The 19,174-nt window shown below is 40.9% G+C and overlaps 1 protein-coding gene across 1 annotated transcript in view; it reads right to left on the bottom strand.

The window, feature by feature from the left end:
- The window catches only part of agbl4 (ATP/GTP binding protein-like 4), a 318,584-nt gene that overhangs the window by 159,706 nt on the left and 139,704 nt on the right, over nt 1-19,174 (bottom strand). The window contains exon 4 of the mRNA XM_034706015.1: nt 5,907-6,001. Within this exon, the coding sequence (XP_034561906.1) occupies nt 5,907-6,001 (95 nt within the window). The remainder of the gene's footprint in view (nt 1-5,906; nt 6,002-19,174) is intronic.

Genomic DNA, 19,174 nt, shown 5'->3' on the forward strand with positions numbered 1-19,174 from the left:
AATAATGTCCCAATAAATGTCAGTATAACGTAAATATACGCACAGTCTAACTCTTTTGTTAGTATACATGTTTAAACTCGTTCAAATTAAAACCTACATAATTTTGCTAATACATGTCCAGTATCAGAAGTAGCAGAAAACATCATGGAGAAAGAAAACCATCTACAGAAAATAAAACTCCTCCTGCTTACTAACTTACTTCTCAAAGCCAAACTTCACCAGTGGAGGTCTAAACATAGACATTTCTGGGTGAGTGCTGAATATCGAGTTGGCCTGTTTTGTGGTAAATCCGACTCGAATGCAGGCACTAAAATTCACTTTAGAGAGGTAACTAAAGTTGTCGCTGATAATCCCATTTTACTGTGTAGGTCATGAAGAGGCATCAGCATAAGAGTGACACTATTTCGAAATCAGTTAAAAATTCCCCACAGAGCCTTTAAAATTTCATAGCCTGAACAACTAAAGTGTTAAGACACTGATCTCCAGATTAACTGATAATACAATTAACTGTACGTTTCTAACCTGATCTAACGTTGAAAAACTATCCTCTGCTGCCAGGCTGCATCTCCTTCTCCCTTCTCCGCTCCACACAGGACTCTGTAGGAAGCATCTGGTGGTTGACGCAATCAGTCTCATGCAGCCATCTTGGCCATTACCCCACCCCACGGCTCTCAGGCCTCCAGCAGCTGCATTACACCACGCTCTCTGACTTTCTAATTAGCTTATCTGGGAAAATAAAGATGCCGGGCAATTCGTTGCTCTGGCAGTCTAACATAGATTGGGGCTGCAGGGAGAGTGGTTGGCACCTAGTGTCACCGAGGGGGCGGTTGTTTCTGACAGAGTAGTATTAGGATATATGGTTCTCTCCCTGTCTCAAAAACACTCTCCCTCTTTTTATCACTTTCTTTGCTTATTCTAATTTAAAATTCAAGTCAATTACCAATTATGAGAGCCAATTTCATTTCAAAGATTTAATATTTCTGGAATCCACAGTGAGTTAATGACTATGATAAAGGTTAACGTTATCAAAGAAGTTTTCTTTCAAAAAGCAGCATTTCATTTACGTAGGTTTGGCTAACTGAGTTTATGTTAATTTCTAGGTGCATTAAATCAATTTATTCCCATTTTCTCCTCTGCTTCTGTTGAAGTTTGTGTTCTGACAACACCGATTCCATTGTTTCTCAGTCACACATTTCAAAAGAAATGTAGTCCCTTTTAATAAGTTCATCCATCACTCATTTCTTATCAAACGTGTAACCTGTAGCTGTGTTTGAATGCCACATGATACAGAAAATCCCAGCCCCTGTCAGCTCTGATATCTTCTGGCTGGAGGAGTCATGGAGTGAGGGATTGAAGGGGAAAAAGGGGGATGGAGAAAAAGGGATAGAAGATATATCCTTCCACCTGTAGCAGTGAACGTCCTGCAGGACTGTAATCTGACGCTTGTCGCTCACTGAGACGCCCAGCTTAACCGAGGCCAGCCGAGCCCTGTAGCCTACAGCAACCAAAACGATGCCGGGGCCCCGGGACAAGAGGCACCTGCGCGTGGAGATAAAGGCTTCAACTCCTGGGCTAATACTGACGATTCTTTTGATAAATTCAGACACGGGGTGGTGGGTGGTGGGCAGCAGGGGAGCAATCTGCTCTCGTTCTCTCCACCCTGTCTACCTGTCTTGCTAATCTCTCTTTCTTGTACTCTGTGCGTGTCTTCCTCCACCTTCTCTCTCTCTTTCTCTCTTTCTATCTCTCCCCCTCTCTGTTTCTTCTTTCCCCTGTCCTGAGTTTGGATCAGACAGGCGAAGCTCTCCACACTCTGCCTTTTTTAAATTTATTTATACCATATCTGTAACTGTCAAAGAGAAGATTGCTACTTTAGGAGCTGTCTATGTTTTGTTGTGCTCATGGAAAGTCAAATAGAGGAGGTTGTGTTAAAAGCATCTTGACCACTTTATGGGGACGCAAACAATGTCAGCTGCGGTGTTGGAAGCCCCAGACAGTTGAAAATGGCCCTACAAGTGCATGAGACATGCTGCCTCTTAGATGGCAGGGCGCTGAGAGAAGCGGTTAAAACAGTTTAAGCCTGGGGAGGTAATTGGAGGCAGGCCTCAGCGATGTTACCTCCTGCTGTGTCTGTCACTTAAATACCTATTTATGAGAGCTTATTAAAACATAAACACAACCGGGGTTGCATAATTAGCATATTAGGCAAAGATTTGGGATGTTTATGACCCTACAAGGCTGCTGCTCAGATTAACACCTCAGACATTGAAGATTATGTCAAATTAGTAGTCAAGACCATTCAGGGAACAGGACATGAAACATGTTGTGAAGCAGGAATAAAACTTCATAGCTTCATAACACAGCTGTGACGAATGCCAAATTCTGATTGGTCAACTATGTCATTCCAAGGTCTGCTATTTCTCCACAGCATACCCCTGGTATGAAGAAACAGACTAATAATCCATTGACTGAAATAAAAGGACAAAGCATCTTCACTTTCTCCTGTTGCATACAATTCATGTATTAAAACCCCCCCATGAAAGATGCTGACATCTTGGGCAGATGATGTTATTTGAAGTCAGCATATGCACAGTCACTGTCTCACACCTTCAGTTGACCAAAACACATATTCAAGCTACTGATGAAACAGTAAAGATGACACAGGTCAGGTCAGTCTCTCAGTCCTGTGTTGGTTTGAAGTGACTCAGTGACTCTTGTGATACTGTTTACTGTTCGCCATCTACTCTGTTAAAGCTAGGGTTGGTAGTCATGGAAAACTAGCATGAATTTGAATGTAGCACGTCCTCAGGACTCCGTCCAACCCCTCCCCCCCTCCCCTCGGAACTCCTCCAAAACGACGCCCCCGCTTACATGCACGAGCGCCACTGATTCATGACCATATGATCGTGACTAATTAAAAACTGGCCCTCATCACATCGTTTGTGTTTTGCACTACGTCAACTCATGACTCACTCATGCAAACTAACTAAAATGACGGACACCACGTTGATTTTACAGTATGATCCATACCCCATCTGTTCACATGAAAGAGGTGGGTGTTATGCCCTACACTGCAGCCAGTAAATGGGGCTCTAAATCTTTTGGTTTCACTTTTGGGAGCGGTTGTGGTGTCTATCTTGTAAGGATGGGAATTTACCGTAATCCTTGTAATCGATTACTCGAATTTCCTAATGAACGATTACTCGAGTACTCGCAATTATTGTATTTTTTTTAACCATAAACAAAAATAGATAAATAAAAGTCCGTCGGACACGGACCTACCAGACCAGAGTTGTAGCAAGTTCTGCTGCCTTTCCTTCAGACATCTTTTCCACTCATAGTTTTTATTCTCTGTGATGGTAGCTCGTACTCCGACTCGACTAACGCGATCAGCTCTTTGAAGCTTTCTCCTTCCACAAAACTTAACGGGAGCATATCTCCATTTACCATTTTGGTTATTATCAGGCTAATCTTCTCCGCTCTGGTTTCATCACAACGACGTCTGCTAACAGGGCGAGCAAAAGACGTGATGCGAGACTACCCGTTTTCTGTCTCCGCTGTTTTCTCCTTGTGCTTAAGCGTATGTGGTTAAGCATCAAACTAGTATTTCTATGGTATGTAAGTTTAACGCCACATATCTTGCACTGCTCATTAACTTCATCGTTTTTGCGAAGCACTTCCAGACATTACTTTTTTTAACTGATATGCCGCAGGTGTCACAGGCGGTTCTGTGTTTGTTGTTCCTTCACTTTCGGTTGAATAACGTGTCCCTAGAGAGTTGCCGTAGCTGCCGTAAAACAGTTGTTTTGGGTGAAATCTGGCTCGGTGTGTTCTAAAGCTGAAGCCGTGGCCGGAGAAGTCAGACGTTCATATCCCGTTAATTATTTTCCTACCAAGTATATTCATTTAGGCGAAAACAAAAAGCACATCTTCACACAAGAAACGCTGTATGATTATCTTGCCAGGTGTGCGAATAACAAAATGCTATTCGAATAATGGGGTCAACGGCGAGTACTCGAGTACTCGAGTAATCGTACCCATCCCTACTATCTTGTTTTTTTTAGGTGCTGCTGGGCTAACTGTAACCATATTAATCCTGGGAAACAAGTCAGTAAATCTGACATTGGTCGGTTTCTTTTGGGGGGGGTGGGGAGTGGAACCTCAATCATGTGTCACCATTATGGTACCTGCTTAACCTTGTCATATTATCATCAATAGAAATGCCGCGTTAATGTGGGTAATTACATCTACTGTATCATGAAGTCTGATGGGCAGTGATTTTAGCAGCAGAATTTTAAAAATGTAATCAACAAAATCTTACTCAAATCAAAAGTAATGTGAAAATGACAAGTGTGCATTTCCCTCATTTAAGATATATTGTCATTGTAGAGCAAGCATTTGAAGCTCCAGTGCGTAAATAAATGGAGCGCAGAATGAGACAAAAGTAGTGGCTGCAAACATTAAAAAGCCTCCGAAGCTACAACAACAACAGACTGCAAAGCTGCAACTACACCTCACAGAGTCTGAACAGAGAGAGCGAGGCAGCCAGGCTGAGCTGCATCATGTTGCAATGCGCTGTATCATCGACAGCAGTTCATCTTTCCTGTCCACGGTGTCATGCCCATTGTCTCTTCCCATTAGCCTGCGACCGCGGTGCTACGGTATGCTCGGTACGGGTGCTATGCTAGCAGACGCAGACAGCTCAGGGTGGCAGATGCCTGGCTTTTCTGCCGATGCCCTCCATCAACTGATGACAGATGTCAGGGCTCCTTTTGGACGGCAACACTTCATCACGCTACCCTGTTCTGCCTCCTCACCCCACTGGATACAGCAGCCTGCTTGGCAGACGCCGCGCCCAACCCCACTGCACCGGCCTCATTCCCTCTTGCCACACCTATTCATTCACACACGCGCAAACACACACACACACACACACACACACACACACACACACACACACACACAGAACCACACAAATATCTCTGCATCCATCAGTCAAGCGTTATTACATCAGACAGCCGTCATACTGGCAACCAATGGATCACATGCTAATGCACTTAGACGCATCCACTCTGGAAATCTAATGTATCAGTGTTTAGAGTGTGTGTGTGTGTGTGTGTGTGTGTGTGTGTGCGTGTGTGCGTGTGTGTGTGTGTGTGTGTGTGTGTGTGTGTCTGTGTGTGTGTGTGTGTGTGTGTGTGTGTGTGTGTGTGTGTGTGTGTGTGTGTGTGTGTTTGTGTGTGTGTGTGTGTAAGAGATGTTAGGAATGGGAATGCTACTGTATGGCAGAGTAGAAAAGAAAAGTTTTCTAAGATGCAGAAAGGTTTGGATGTAGGTTTGAATTTTAACTCAGATCTTGAGAATGAAATGAAGGTACTGAACAGGATGCAATAAAAACATCAAAGTAGGAAAACTGAGAGGGGTGTGACATGCAGGGGCTGCGGCTATGAACCTGGGCTGCCTGCTTGGGGCGTTTGCCCCCTAATGTCAACCTTGACATTTCAGAGAGAGGGACTTCGAATGTCAACACTATTCCTCCCAACCAGATTTCCTCTTAGCCCCCCAACACAGATCGGCGTGTGCAGTCATGATATTGCCGGACTCATAACCAATCAGAGGACGTGGTAGGGGCCACCCCTTAACCAATCAGGACAGAGGATTGGAGATTAGCTATGATTGGTCCGTCATAACAGGAACGAGAATAATAATATTGCTTGATACAAAGGCATTGGAAAACACAGAGATTTCACAGTAGTCTCAAATTACTCCACTTACAGATGAGTACCGATGGGCATTATGACCTTTTCTACAAACCCATCAGAAAAAAAGTAACATATTTTACACCATTCCTACCAACAGCAGCTTTAACATTTTGGCCACAACAAAAATAAAATAAACTAACTTACCATTTTGGTCTGCTGGTAGACTTGACAACAGGAGACATGCCATCTCTGTATAGGCTCTTTGTTTTGGAGAAGTTGACCACATTGAAAATGACTCTCTGAAAACAGAGAAAAGCACAGGACACATTAGAAAAACAAAAATGACCCTCAGCAGTTGCTCTATAGATATATGTCTGTATCAACAGGTTTGCATTTTGTTGGTGTTTTACAGGGCTGAAGCATAGGAGTACCATGATACACATCCTTGTGGTGGTTTGATAATTTCACTCTCGTTAACAGTTAACCAAGGATATGTGCGGATCAGTAGCCATTGATTGACTGATTGATTGATAAATTGTATTTTATTCATGTATCGTGCACACAAAGTGCCAAAGCCTCATGGGTTTACAGGGAAGTAGAAATACACTTGCAGAGGTCCAGCTGTTCATTATAAGTCATTAAAAAGTAGAATTTTTCTTTCGCAGATTAGTCTTCAACATTGTATTCTGCCTTTCCAGTCCGCCAGGATTTCGCGTTTTTTTGTGATTGTTGCGGCCCAAAAAGCCTGATTTTCAGCTTTTTTTAAAAATTGCAGTGAAAGTTGCAACATTTTTAAAAGCTTTTTCCTACAATAAAATCTCAGGGGCAAGAAAATATGCTAAATTATTGGCAGTTGTTTTTAGTGTTGTTGGTAGCCTTACCAAAAAATGCTTGAGGTTTCAACTATTTTGATTCAGGGTGAGAAATGTAAAACCCCATTTTTTTTACCTCTAATAATTAACGAAAAAGAAACTTTTCAGAAAAAGAGGCCTTGAACACAAAATAGTGAAATAATTACATATTACCACAGCAAACAGATGTGTGAAACATTCGTACAGCGTGTATTTAATTTTAAAATTCGACTGCAGCCCCATTCAAATGAATGGGGGAGATAGAGTTTTTGACCTATACTGCAGCCAGCCACCAGGGGGAGAAGCTTTTGTGGAAGCCTCACTTCCAGCCAAGCGATCTCCATTTTTTTACAGTATGGTTCCACCACGATTTTGCACGCTGTGCAAAACAGTTTACCCCGGCTTTCATGTTCAACATCCGGAAACTGACTTGCACCAACTTCGGCGGAAATATTAGTTAGTAAATGTGCTTTTTTTGTCGGACAAGTCTTCATCTTGTCAACTGCTAACAAGGAAGTAAAATTGATGAAGAAACAGATGACGTACAGGGACTGAGGTTAAGATGATTGGTCAAATTTGCAGGAAAGTTGCGGTGATTGTATCAAATTGCAAGGCCGCACAGAAATTGCGCTGAATGGTTGAATTTGCGTTGATAGTTGCAATTGCGATATCGCAACTTCCTGGGGGGACTGCTTTTCCCAGGCTAAAAATCAGCTACAACGAAGGTTTCTTTTCTATGGGATAACACAAGCTTATTATATTTAAATAGGAGAAATCAACATGAATTGGAAGGACATTTTACTGAAAATTACTTAAATCTTCAAAGGTGGGACAGTAAAACAGAAAACAAATCTCCTCTGCAGTGGCATTAAACCTGACGGTCTCTAAAGCTAATGGTAATATTCCTTAACGTAACTGTGCACAGAGGGATGTTTTTCTTTTGGTGAGATTGTACTTAACATAAGACAATAAGTTAATAGTTTATCAGGCTTCAAAGAAACACGGTATGTGGTTGAGCAACACTGGAGAAAAAGTTAGTGAAAAACTTCATAGGGTCGGTTTAATATGTGGTCATGGTTGTTAAAATATAACTTGGGACTCAATCAGATAAAATGGCAAAACACAGAAAGCATTATAAATTGTATTTATGTTTAAAAAAAAGAAATAATGGCTTATATTTAATTTTGTTTGACTGTAAATTATATAAAACCTAAACTGCTGGAGAATCTGAGAGGGGCGTAAATGTTGCCGCTGCCATCATGGATGACACCAACAACACCCAAAATCATGTCACATTAACGTTACAGCCAGGAGATAAGGCAGCTTTCATGCCCTGCAGATGATCCCATGTTGCTGTTACAGAGTTGGTGATAAAAGGCAGCAGCTCTGAGGAGTGCAGCCTCTAATCTAGGAGGACGTTACAGTTCTCCCCAGAGGGATGCTGCCTGGCCCCCAAACATTACACTTTGCCTGTATGGTAGGGGACAGCCGTGGATTCTGGATGAAGGACTTTCTCTCTCTTAGTGTAAAAAATAGCCCGTCCACCCTCCCTTCTCCATTTGCATGATTAGGATCTGGAGAAATGAGAAAATGCAAGGAGAGAGATGAATAAATATAATTTTTGAAAAGTCAAATGAATGGTGATTGTAATACCGCAGCGAGGTAAATGAATCCTATTGATGGGGCATATCAAATTACCAACTAAGTCCAGGTGGTGGAAGTTAACTGGGTGCTACTGAAATCCTATTACAGACTCCCCACCCTCCTTTTCTTTCTCCTTTCCCTCCCCCTCATCCATTTCTCCTTTTTTTCTCCTGCCTAGCATCAGAGGAATGGGGATTGCGGATTGTAGCAAGCTGATTCAGACTTAGGTAAAATGACATCTAACTGATGTTGAGACTGGCAGCAGGCTCCTGTAGCAGGGAGATAAGACCATTGCTGCTGGCATTTCAATTACACTTTACTGCCCCGCACATCTGTTGCGAGAGCTACTTTTCAGCCTTTTCCCCCTCAGGCAAATACAGCCTTACTCTGACTCCACTGGCTTTCTTTGACTGCACAGCCTCCTTCCTCATTCTTTATCCACAACAAATTCAGATTGTCTTCCTCCTTAGCTTCACTCTGCCCACTGTTTGTAATCTATTTGTTCGGCCTGTTTAACTCAGAGGGAGCTCGGGCTGGACAGATGACAGACACGCAGGCAGAGAAAAGAAAAAGGAGGCTGAATCGCGAGCCAAATGATACGCAAATAAAGGGTGGGAGTAAGTCAGGTATATAGAAAGGTAGAGACATACAGCAGGGAGAGACACAAAGAGACAGATAATTACACAACATTTATAAATAAGGGAAGGAGACAGAAAGTTTAGCAAAGAAAGGAGAATTAACTGGGCCCTGCCGGGTAAGCTGACAAATGTAGAGGCTATAAAGCAGGGGCATATCAAAGCCTCAGTCCTTTCATGTGACACTGATTTTATTAAAGCTCAACAGATTAAAAGTTAATCTTTTTGTTTTGTGACCAAACATCGGATCACAAAGTCAATGTTTACCACACAAGACAAGACAAACTTTGAAAAGCTTATAAGAAAGGTAGGAAAACCCTGGATGATTTATAAACAAACACAGACCAGCATTTGGAAATGTGTGCACCCATTTGAAGAAACATTGTAAACCCAAAATGCTGGTGAAATGTTGTGTCCTAGCTTTAGCACAGTTACGTGTCACTAACCAGGGCCCGTCCAGCCATTACACAAACGGGACCGTTAGTCTTAACGTACCGTTATGGAACGGCCCATTTGGCTGTAGTGTTAGCAACATGCACAACTGCAAATAATTGGCCAATAAACTAATTGCGCCATGAAAGTGAGGGTGATGCAAAACATCATATGTCCAGGGAACCTCCTGGAAAACCCCTATCCAACAAATTAGAATTGTGCATGCCTACTATGCATAAACAACAATAAACATGGCGAGCGGTACCGGTGTGACTGAGAGAAGATACAAAAAAACATTTTCAGTGGAAGAAATTGACATTTTATTACAAGAATATAGAATGAACAAACAGCTATTATCAGCAAGTCAATCGTCAAAGATCATATTTTTCCAAAAGATTCGTTCGATCCCTAAATATCCGTTGTCTTTGCATATTTCGTCTTAAAACGGTAACGCATAAGCACAATGTCTGCCATCCTTTAAACAGCCTAACAGGTGTGGCAATCCTGCCGCTAGCACCTGTAATGGTGGGGTCTACCGCCATTAAACGTAATGCTTTGTTGGAAAGTGAACGATTCCCAAATGAAAGTGAGTAAGTAAGTAAGTAAATTTTATTTAGTATAGCACCTTTCATAGAATAAAATCACAAAGTGCTTCACAGGAAAAAAAATTAAAATGAAATCATAAAACAGTAAAATAAACAGAAAATAGCATAATTAAAACATTAGTCTCTACAAGGTGAGTCGAAGGCCTGTTTAAATAAATGTATCTTTAAGAGTTTTTTTAAAGTGACAACAGAGACAGCTGAGTGAATATTTACAGGAAGAGCGTTCCACAATGTCGGTGCCACCACTTCAAAAGCAGGGTCACCTTTTGTCCTTTGACGAGCTCGAGGGACAACCAGCAAGCCCTGGTGAGAAGACCTGAGTGACCTACTGGTGAGGTAGGGGTGGAGCAGGTCGGCGATATATTCAGGAGCCTGACCATGCAGAGCTCTATACACAAAAACAAGAACCTTAAAATGAATCCTAAATCTGATTGGAAGCCAATGTAGGGAAGATAGAATCGGAGTGATGTGGGTTGTCGGTATCAAATATTAGAACAAATAAGGTAAATCTCTTTAAATAAGGGATGTAAATGCAAAGACTTAAAGAATATCAAAAATGCAGATAGCGCCTTCTACTGATTCAAAATAATAATATCACAATACAAATTTTGTTGAATCGATTTTAATCCACCCTTATTTGTACTGATTTTTTACCGTCTTGCGATATATCCTTACAGCCCTGGTAGAATGTGTGAAACAGTCTCCGCTGTTAAATGCCCATTTAGCTGTTTTTCAGTGACTCCTCTAACTTCACCAGAATTAACCAGAAGTACTGTCCTTTCAAAATAAATGCCATTTTGTTGTCAAAGCAGGAAATGTAGTTATTTGATATAAGGCATTAAAAAGGGCTCCATAAGAGCAAAACAGTTCACAGTTTTCATGAGACATTTCTTCATTAAAGTTTGAGCCTAAAATGAGACGCTGACATCCTTAAAAAAACGTGAATAAATCTTATTTTGAACCCAATGTCAAAGAATGTATCGTGTTGACAGTTGAGTGTATCATTACATCTGTTTTACGTTATACAGTTCATGTAATCCACAAAGCTGACAACCTTACTTTCCACAGTTTCAAAACTGTTCAAATATATTTTTAACTCATTCTGCTTGAGCCACTTCAGTCCATTTCAAACAGACACATTGCTGAACGTTTACTCTACTGGTGTGTCAGTCTCTATTTGGGTTGTATTTCGAAAAGCTGTGTTCTACAGCCAACATTTAGAAAGCCATATTTCTTGGGCTTGTGTCTCTGCAGTATTTTCATGACTACAAATAAACCTTGCAGTACCAGGTTGGTTTGAGTGATGTGGCTGAAGTTGTGTTTACACAGATTGAGAGGACCAGTGCAATTTTGGTATTCGTTTGGCATGAAATTGTGCTTGCACCTCTATCTGCTAAGACCAACTCTTATCACGAACATGCAAGCACAAAGATTAATTTTTGAGGCTTTGGTTGACAGAAACTGGTAAAAAAAAAAAGAGTCACCAAAACATTTTCTGCCTTTGCAAAATGTTAGTACAAACTAAAATCAATACAAAAAGCTACTTCAAATATAGTTAGAGCACTGTAGTCTGTTCTCAGTTAAAAATATTAGGTAAAAACGTAGACAGCTGTCTGGAGATTGGAGAATGTATTCGGTCGTCCTTTTAAGGAATCATTCACACTAACAGACACATGCCACAGACGGTAGACGTGTAAAGCACTGATAACAAGAGTCAGATATTTTGTATTTGCAAAACATGAAGAGAAGATAAAATGGTTCGGATTCTACTTCAAACTCTCTCACACACAAACACAGACATAAACACAGAATTTCATAGAATAAGAATCAAGGGGACTGCTGTGGGGATGATCCTCTCCATCGTTAAAAGTTACGCACAATCCAGACCAATTATAGACCACATGTGTAAAAGTGTTTTGGTGTGTGAGCGCATGTGTGCTGCCCTGGAAGATTTAATTAGGCTGGGAGCAGTTAGAAGAGATTAACATCCATGCTGTCTGAGCTGTCATGTCGACAAAGCGTGTCAAAGCCCTCCACCGTCCCCATCACAGCTGAATTACACACTGGAACAGGTGTTTCTGCTGTGTCACAACAAACACAATCTCCTCACAAATGACAATGGACATCTGTAAGTATTGCATCCAAAACTAAGTACAAGTAGTTCATCTCTGAAAACGATAACTCTGAATGAGATGTTGTCATGAGCAGAAAGTTGCACGAGGGCAGATTATGCATATTACAAGAGCTGAGCCTCCTTTGGCTGACGGAGTCTAACAACATGCAAAAATAAATGAGCCTTAATGGTGCAATAAGTAAGATTTTTACTCTCTCATAGCTGCAAATAACTAAAATCTATCTGCAGGGACTTAATGAGGTGCTTGATCAAAACCAATGACTCAAGAGATACTTCCTTGCAAAGCTTCAAAAAAATTCTAAATCTATGAATAAAACTTTGATTGAAAATAGGATCATATTATAATGAGCACGGAGTCATTTCGATGTGTGTTGTAAATGTGAGCACTTCATGTTTGAGGTGGCAGTAAAAAATGACTAAACTCCATTCAGAACCCTTTTTGTTAACCTTTAAACAGTCCAGTCAGCCAGCTGCAAGGCTTGGCACTAAAATAGCCTCTGTGGTGCCGCCTTAGGATAGGATTGCATTTAGGACCAAACACTGCCTTTTGATCTCCATCGATCCAGCGTGTGGCCAGATAGCGTTGCTTCCTGGAAGAAGCCGGGATAAATAATTAAAGAAAGCATTCTAAATGTGTAGTCAGAGACCTCTACAGAGAGAGAGAGTGAGCACTTTGTCCTTTTGATGGGATGGATGAGCAGACTTAAATAAGAGAGATGTGATCAATTCTAATGTCTGTAAAATGTGAAGAGTTACTGGTGAGAATATTGTGGGTTCATTGATGCACTTCAATTTAAAGCTAATGCAAGAGTTTTCTAGTTAAAATGTTAGGTTTCAGTTATTATATAGACATGTAACGTATATATATATGTATATGTGCATGCTATAATATCATCACATGGATGCTGTTCATAACAGGGATAATCATTTGACGTATTTCCATATTTGAGTGCATCCATTTCATTTTTACAGAGTGCTTAAGTACATACAAAAAGGCACTTTTTGCATCACATTACTGGAGTTGTCATGGAAGTTTCTCCAACATGCCTACATCCTCAGAAAATGCTGTCAGTGAAACATTTTTTTATCCGCGGTGTGAAGCAGTCAAAGCTGCACGACTGTGGGACTGTAGACTTCAACTCAAAGTTCTGAATGAGAATATTGTACACAGTTACATATGACTCTGAGTGAGTACTCTCACAGGTCTCTAGTGGTAGCTAGCTTAGCTGAACTTTGCAGATCAGCCTTTAATATCATGACTTTATTTAATTTTCTTCACCATCATCAAACTTCATGAAAGATAGATTAAAATTGCATAGCTCTCAAATCCTGTCCACCATCACTTTTGTGCCCAATAATCTTGTTATCAATCAATCATTCTGCAGTTACAGAGATCTAAATATAAAGTTTTCTAAAGTAACTCATGCCATATAAAAAAGACCCATTATTAATCCATCTTGGAGACATGATGACAGTTGCAAGGAAAACTTAATTTTACTGGCAGAAATCTTGATCAGAGAAAGACTTGCTGGTGAACAAGATCTGCCATAAGTGGAAGAGACCGAAAAACGAGAGAAAAAACATATAGAGCAAAAAAACAAACAGATAAGGGTCACAAACACGGCTACTCTGATAGAAAATATAAATAAATTGAATCTCATGCTGACCCCTATTTATAATGTTGAGATGAGGTATATGTGGTCGACACACTGGAGATAATTGTATCATACTTTTGGCAAGAATCTATTGCACTGATTGGTCTGTAATCAAAACTAAACTGCTCCAGGGACTCATCACTGACCCTTTGTTCAAGCAAAAACAAAAATTTGATTTCAAATCAATTCTTCGCGGGAACATTATTAGTCCCACAACATTGCACTTGAAATGTTACCCAGCAGTTCAAACAAAAGACAAAAAACAAAGCTGAAACAGATTGTCCCATCAGATCAGGGGAGGTTACTGGTACTCATCACCAAACTGAGGCTGACCGAATAACCTCGGCTACACTGCAGCTTCCTCACAGCATAACAGCGGCGAGCACTGCAGATCTGTGAGCTCTGTCCATAGCCATCAGAGACAGGCAGGCTGATCGCTGCTGGCAGCTCTGCCTGTTCCCCTCTTGTTGTCTTTGATCAGTCTGATCACTGACGCACAGCGTGCCAACAGCCCACAGTACAGGGGACTACCTGACACAACCAGGAGCAAAAAAGACACATACACACAGAGTCCAACACAAGCACAGCGGTGCAACAGTGGGGCAAAGTACTTGTAACTTTATACAGTACATATTGCATTATTTGTGGTGTACTCAAACAGATATCAAACATTGTGCTATTTAATTTACTCAAAAAGTGTCAGAGCTTTAGTGTTCGGTAGTGTGAAAATTGAGATTTTTTTATTAAAGTCCCTTTAAGAGCTTGTTTAAGTTGATGCTTTGGAATACATTTTATCATTCTACAGTTTTGTTCAAGTAATTTTGAAATAATAAAAACAGGACTGTGTGATAAATCGATTTTATCAATGAATTTTAATTGGTGGTTTTGGATGATTTTTTAAAAAGGAAAAATCAAGATTTTCTATTTTACTTCCTCTGCTCCTGCCCTTGGGCTCTCACAGTTCACACCCTCCCCTCTAATTTACTTCCTACTGAGACACACACAACAACAACAACATGGCTGCCAGCCTTAATGAACTGTTTGTTTCCAAAACAGGCACAGTCTTGTCAGTTGTTTAGACATGGTTAGGTATTGTGGCGTCAGACCTCGAACAAACCAAGGCTGATGTATCTTAAGGCAGCAGCATGACTGTCTTATTTTAACATCTTTGTGTCATTATGAATAATGATGCGTTCTGTTCGATTAGTTGTGGCTAGTTTAGCAGTATACATCCCCATTTCACTATTTTTTTCAAAACCATATAATAAATTAACTGAGAAAAGCGGCAGATTGCATCAACAAAGCAATCCCTTCAAAAAGTTTCAAACAAAACAAAAAAGCACACATAAAAATATAAAATAATTTTATAAAGTCTTGAGAGGGAAAACAATGCATTATGTCGCCATTGAAAGTATTTTAAAAATACGGCGTAAGCTTTCTGGTTGAAATGTTCCTAATAACAACATGTATTGATGTTCAGTTGTATTGGCTTTACACAATGTGGGTTACATGAACAAACTGACAGAGAGTTCCACTGACACAGTTCACATCCTGGCAGGTTACATTTCAAACTGGTACATGACCCACAGATCCTGATTATTGTAGGCAGTTGTCACTTAGGTTAACATGTTTGTGGTATTCAAGCAAGTGTTTGGAAAGCTGCACAATGGTTGGAAAACCATTGTTGATTTTAAGTAAGAGTCTATGTTTATAATAGTTTCTGCTGTTGGTTCTTCTAGCTAAGATAATGTACTCACTTATAAGTGGATGCCAAAAACTTGGAACACAGCAATATAATGAAAGTGAATCCAAATGAGGCAGAAGTGATTGAATAAGTCGACATGTTTCAAATGAAATACTTATTTGGGATTTTAAAAAATGAAGGTTTCGCCCCTCAGGTAATCATGTCGGCATACACAGAGATGGACATAGGCATGGGAACTTTTAAGTACAAATGTGCAGGGGGGACTGTGTAAGTGGGAACAGGCTGGAGTGCCTGCACGCACAGGTGCCCCTAAACGTACATGTAACTTATTATTTGCAGATATGGACAATGGCAGACTGTGTGAAACAGTTGAAAACTATATGTCATGATGATTGAAAACGATGTAAAACTGTTTATATCTGTCTGAATGCTGTGCTGTAGGTTGCTTAGAAATGTTTTAGATAAGAAGGCAAACAAGTCAGGTGCACTGTTAACAACTTGTACAATGGCCCACGTGTATCTAAAATAACCAGTTGATTGAGGTATGAAAAATACAAGCATGACTTTGGAAATACCTTTACAACTACCTTTAAATGTTCCCCTGCAAGTGAGCTGTGAAGGACTAAAGACAAGCAAACCTTCTTTGTTTTAGAAGTCAAAATAAGTCACAATCTACTTAACATATGGTGCTAAATTTTACTGTAGCATTCAGTGGAAAGAAGGTAGCATTTTTGGTGGATTTGGGGTGACTCCCTGGGGTGGCATTATGGTGAAGGCTGGCTCAGCTGTGGCTAAGCTCCTGTAGAGCCGGGTGACAGTGAGGAAGGTCACAAGCCAGCAATAGGTGGGGATACCAGTATGACAGGGGAACACTAAGGGACAGCCACAGCCCCTATGGGAGAGGACAGAGGTCACAGCCTTGTGTGTCCTGGGTGGGATGCGTGTGTGTGCGTGCATGTGTGCGTGCGTTTATATGTGTGTTTGCATGTCAGGGAGACAGGGGCACAGGCATTACTCCTTCGGGAGCACATGCATGGCCTTGAGTTAGGGCTGCTATACATAACCTGACAGACTGTTCGCAAAGCTGACAATGTCACCCAGTACAACTAAATGTCAGAAACACTACTTACACAAGGACACACACACACAACACACACACTTCACTATTCCTGCTCTCTTTTACCTTCCCACCTTTTCTTTTTGTCTTCAGTGTGATGTTGCTGACACTTCAGGTCCCCAATGACCAATGTCGAGTCAAGGTGCTGACACAAGGAAGAGGAGGATGGGACCCTCTAAACACATTACAGGTACACAAACACACACACTGACACAATAACCCTCCCCTCCTCTCTCTCTCTCCCATACACACACCTGAAGGTAAACTGACAAAACGACGCAGTAATATTCCTAAAGTGGTTTTGGTTTGTTTGTACTCAGTCGGAGATGCCCCGTGGTAAAAGTGAGCTAATATGCGGGGGAAGTTGCGAGATACCTAGCTATTGATCCTGGGGGCCACGAGTCCCAGCAGCAGCAGCCCTTTTAAATGTCAGCTTTTAATTTCCTTCTCCCTCCTTCACAGCGAAAGATTTATTCAAAGCAGTGCTGTTCCAGGAGATATCAGATAGCACGGTGACAGTCTTTTTAAAGAGCTTTTGTTTGGTTTAGGCATTCACAGCTTTTTGTATCGGACTCTTTTATTCAAGCAGAGGAGGAGGAAGTTTCTGCATCAGGCACTGAGTTGAAAGGCAATCTCTCCCGTCCATTGTGAGACGATGTCCAACTGGAACTTCTTTAATTAGGGCTTCTCTCACACTGACTGACAGGAATGGCCAATACCCTCTAGACACTGATGGAGGTCACACCCACACACACAGACACACACTCTCAAACACCACGCAAACACTCACAGACATACACATAAACAAACAGTGATATTGTAAAGCATTAACCTTTTGTGTTACGGATGAAGATTTTACAGCTAACACAATAAAATCAGTTGTGAAAGGCCAGAGATAAGCATTAGTTCACCTCTCCCCAAGACTTTCATAGCTTTCCTTTGATTACCGAAGCACATACTGAACATGTAATAGGAACATAACATGACATTATGATAAGATCACACATTCTTCTGAATGTAAAATTACTGTCTTTTTGTGCTATAGGCGTCATGGTGAACTTTAGTAATGGTACTTATATAGAGTTTTTCCTGTTACACTACATGTCACCTTCACCCATCCACACCACATTCCTACACGGATGGCAGAGAGGTGCCCATCAGAGTGAACTAATCCAATTCATTACTCACATGCATTTACACACCACTGGTTATGCCACTGGGATTCATTTGGTGTTCAGTGTCTTGCTCAAGGACACTTCAGCATGTGGACCACAGGAGCTGGGGTCAAACTGCCAGCTTCCCATTTGAGAGGTATCTGACTCTACTCAGGGGTGCATGTAGACTTTTTTTGACTGGGGTTGCCCAACTGGGACACTGACAAAGGCAGTTACTCTCCCTGTCTTCACTATTGACTCTGACAACTATCATGTAAATACAACTGTTATATTCAATTTGATATATTTTTCCAATATTTAAAAAGAAAGACGACAGAGTGGTGAAACATGAATTTCCTCAGCTTTTTGATTTAAGTCATAAATAAAGAAAATGTGCTACATTTAGACTACATACACAAAGAAAGCTACCGCCAGCCTGTTATAGCCATGTGGCAACCTCCGGCCACAAGAATTGAAGCCAATGCGGAAGTGTTAAAAACTGCAGTTTCCCAAGTAGACCATCTTTACAGCAGAAATAAACATGTTTACAGCCTGGTACAAAAAACAAGCGTAGTTTGGGTAGCTAATTTCTCAATCGGCACACACTGTACGGGGGAGACAAATTTTATAATTCATAACGCTGCAATTTCGAAGATATAAAGATTACAAGTTTTCCATTATGAGAGGCACAGCTGACTTGATTGACAGGCAGGAACACTGTAGCTGTTGGCTAGGAGGCTCAAAGGAGGCTAGGAGGCTTTACCTCACACTAGCTCGACAACACTAAGGTTGAGTTCAGCATTTCCAATATGGCACCCGCCTACGATCGGCTTCAAAACAGCTCTTCAGGAACATATGGGTGACGTCACAGATACTAAGTCCATTATTTATACAGTTTATGGTTACAGCGCAGTCCAGTTAGCCCTAATTATTTGATTTTAACTTTAGTACAGCTTCTAGGTAAATAACAAAAGCTCAGGATTTTGGGTGGCACCTATGGTGGCCTAGCAGCTTTCAAAGGGGGCCAGTGCCACCCTTGACAACCACTCTTGATACACCTCTGACTCTACCAATGAGCCACAGTCACCCCAATATATAAGTATATATAAAAATATATTGAGTCTAAAAGGAATCTCAACTAAAACAAATGTTGAGTTTGAGACTCTGGTTCCAATCCTTCTTGATTTCCTGTTATGTTGGTTATCTGCTGACACTTAGTCTGACCACACATTTATCATCATCTAAAAGTTAAACGAATATTACCTGACCAATGAAGGAGGACAAAGGAATAAAGATCCACCAGTGGATGAGGTGAGCCTCCCTTTGTATTTTGACAGCCTGGATTTCAGAAGAATCACTCAAACTGATGAGCCATATTGAGATTTTACATATCCATACTCATACCCCTACCATGCATTAAAAAGAAGACACTGAATGTCATTTAAAGTCAACATTTACAATAGTGCAACTCTTAGGTGTCCTAACGTCTTTTCAGAAATAAATGGGCGACATTGCTAAAACTACATCTATGTGGTCTTTG

This window comes from Notolabrus celidotus, chromosome 2 (genome assembly GCF_009762535.1).
Source record: "Notolabrus celidotus isolate fNotCel1 chromosome 2, fNotCel1.pri, whole genome shotgun sequence".
Lineage (NCBI taxonomy): Eukaryota > Metazoa > Chordata > Actinopteri > Labriformes > Labridae > Notolabrus > Notolabrus celidotus.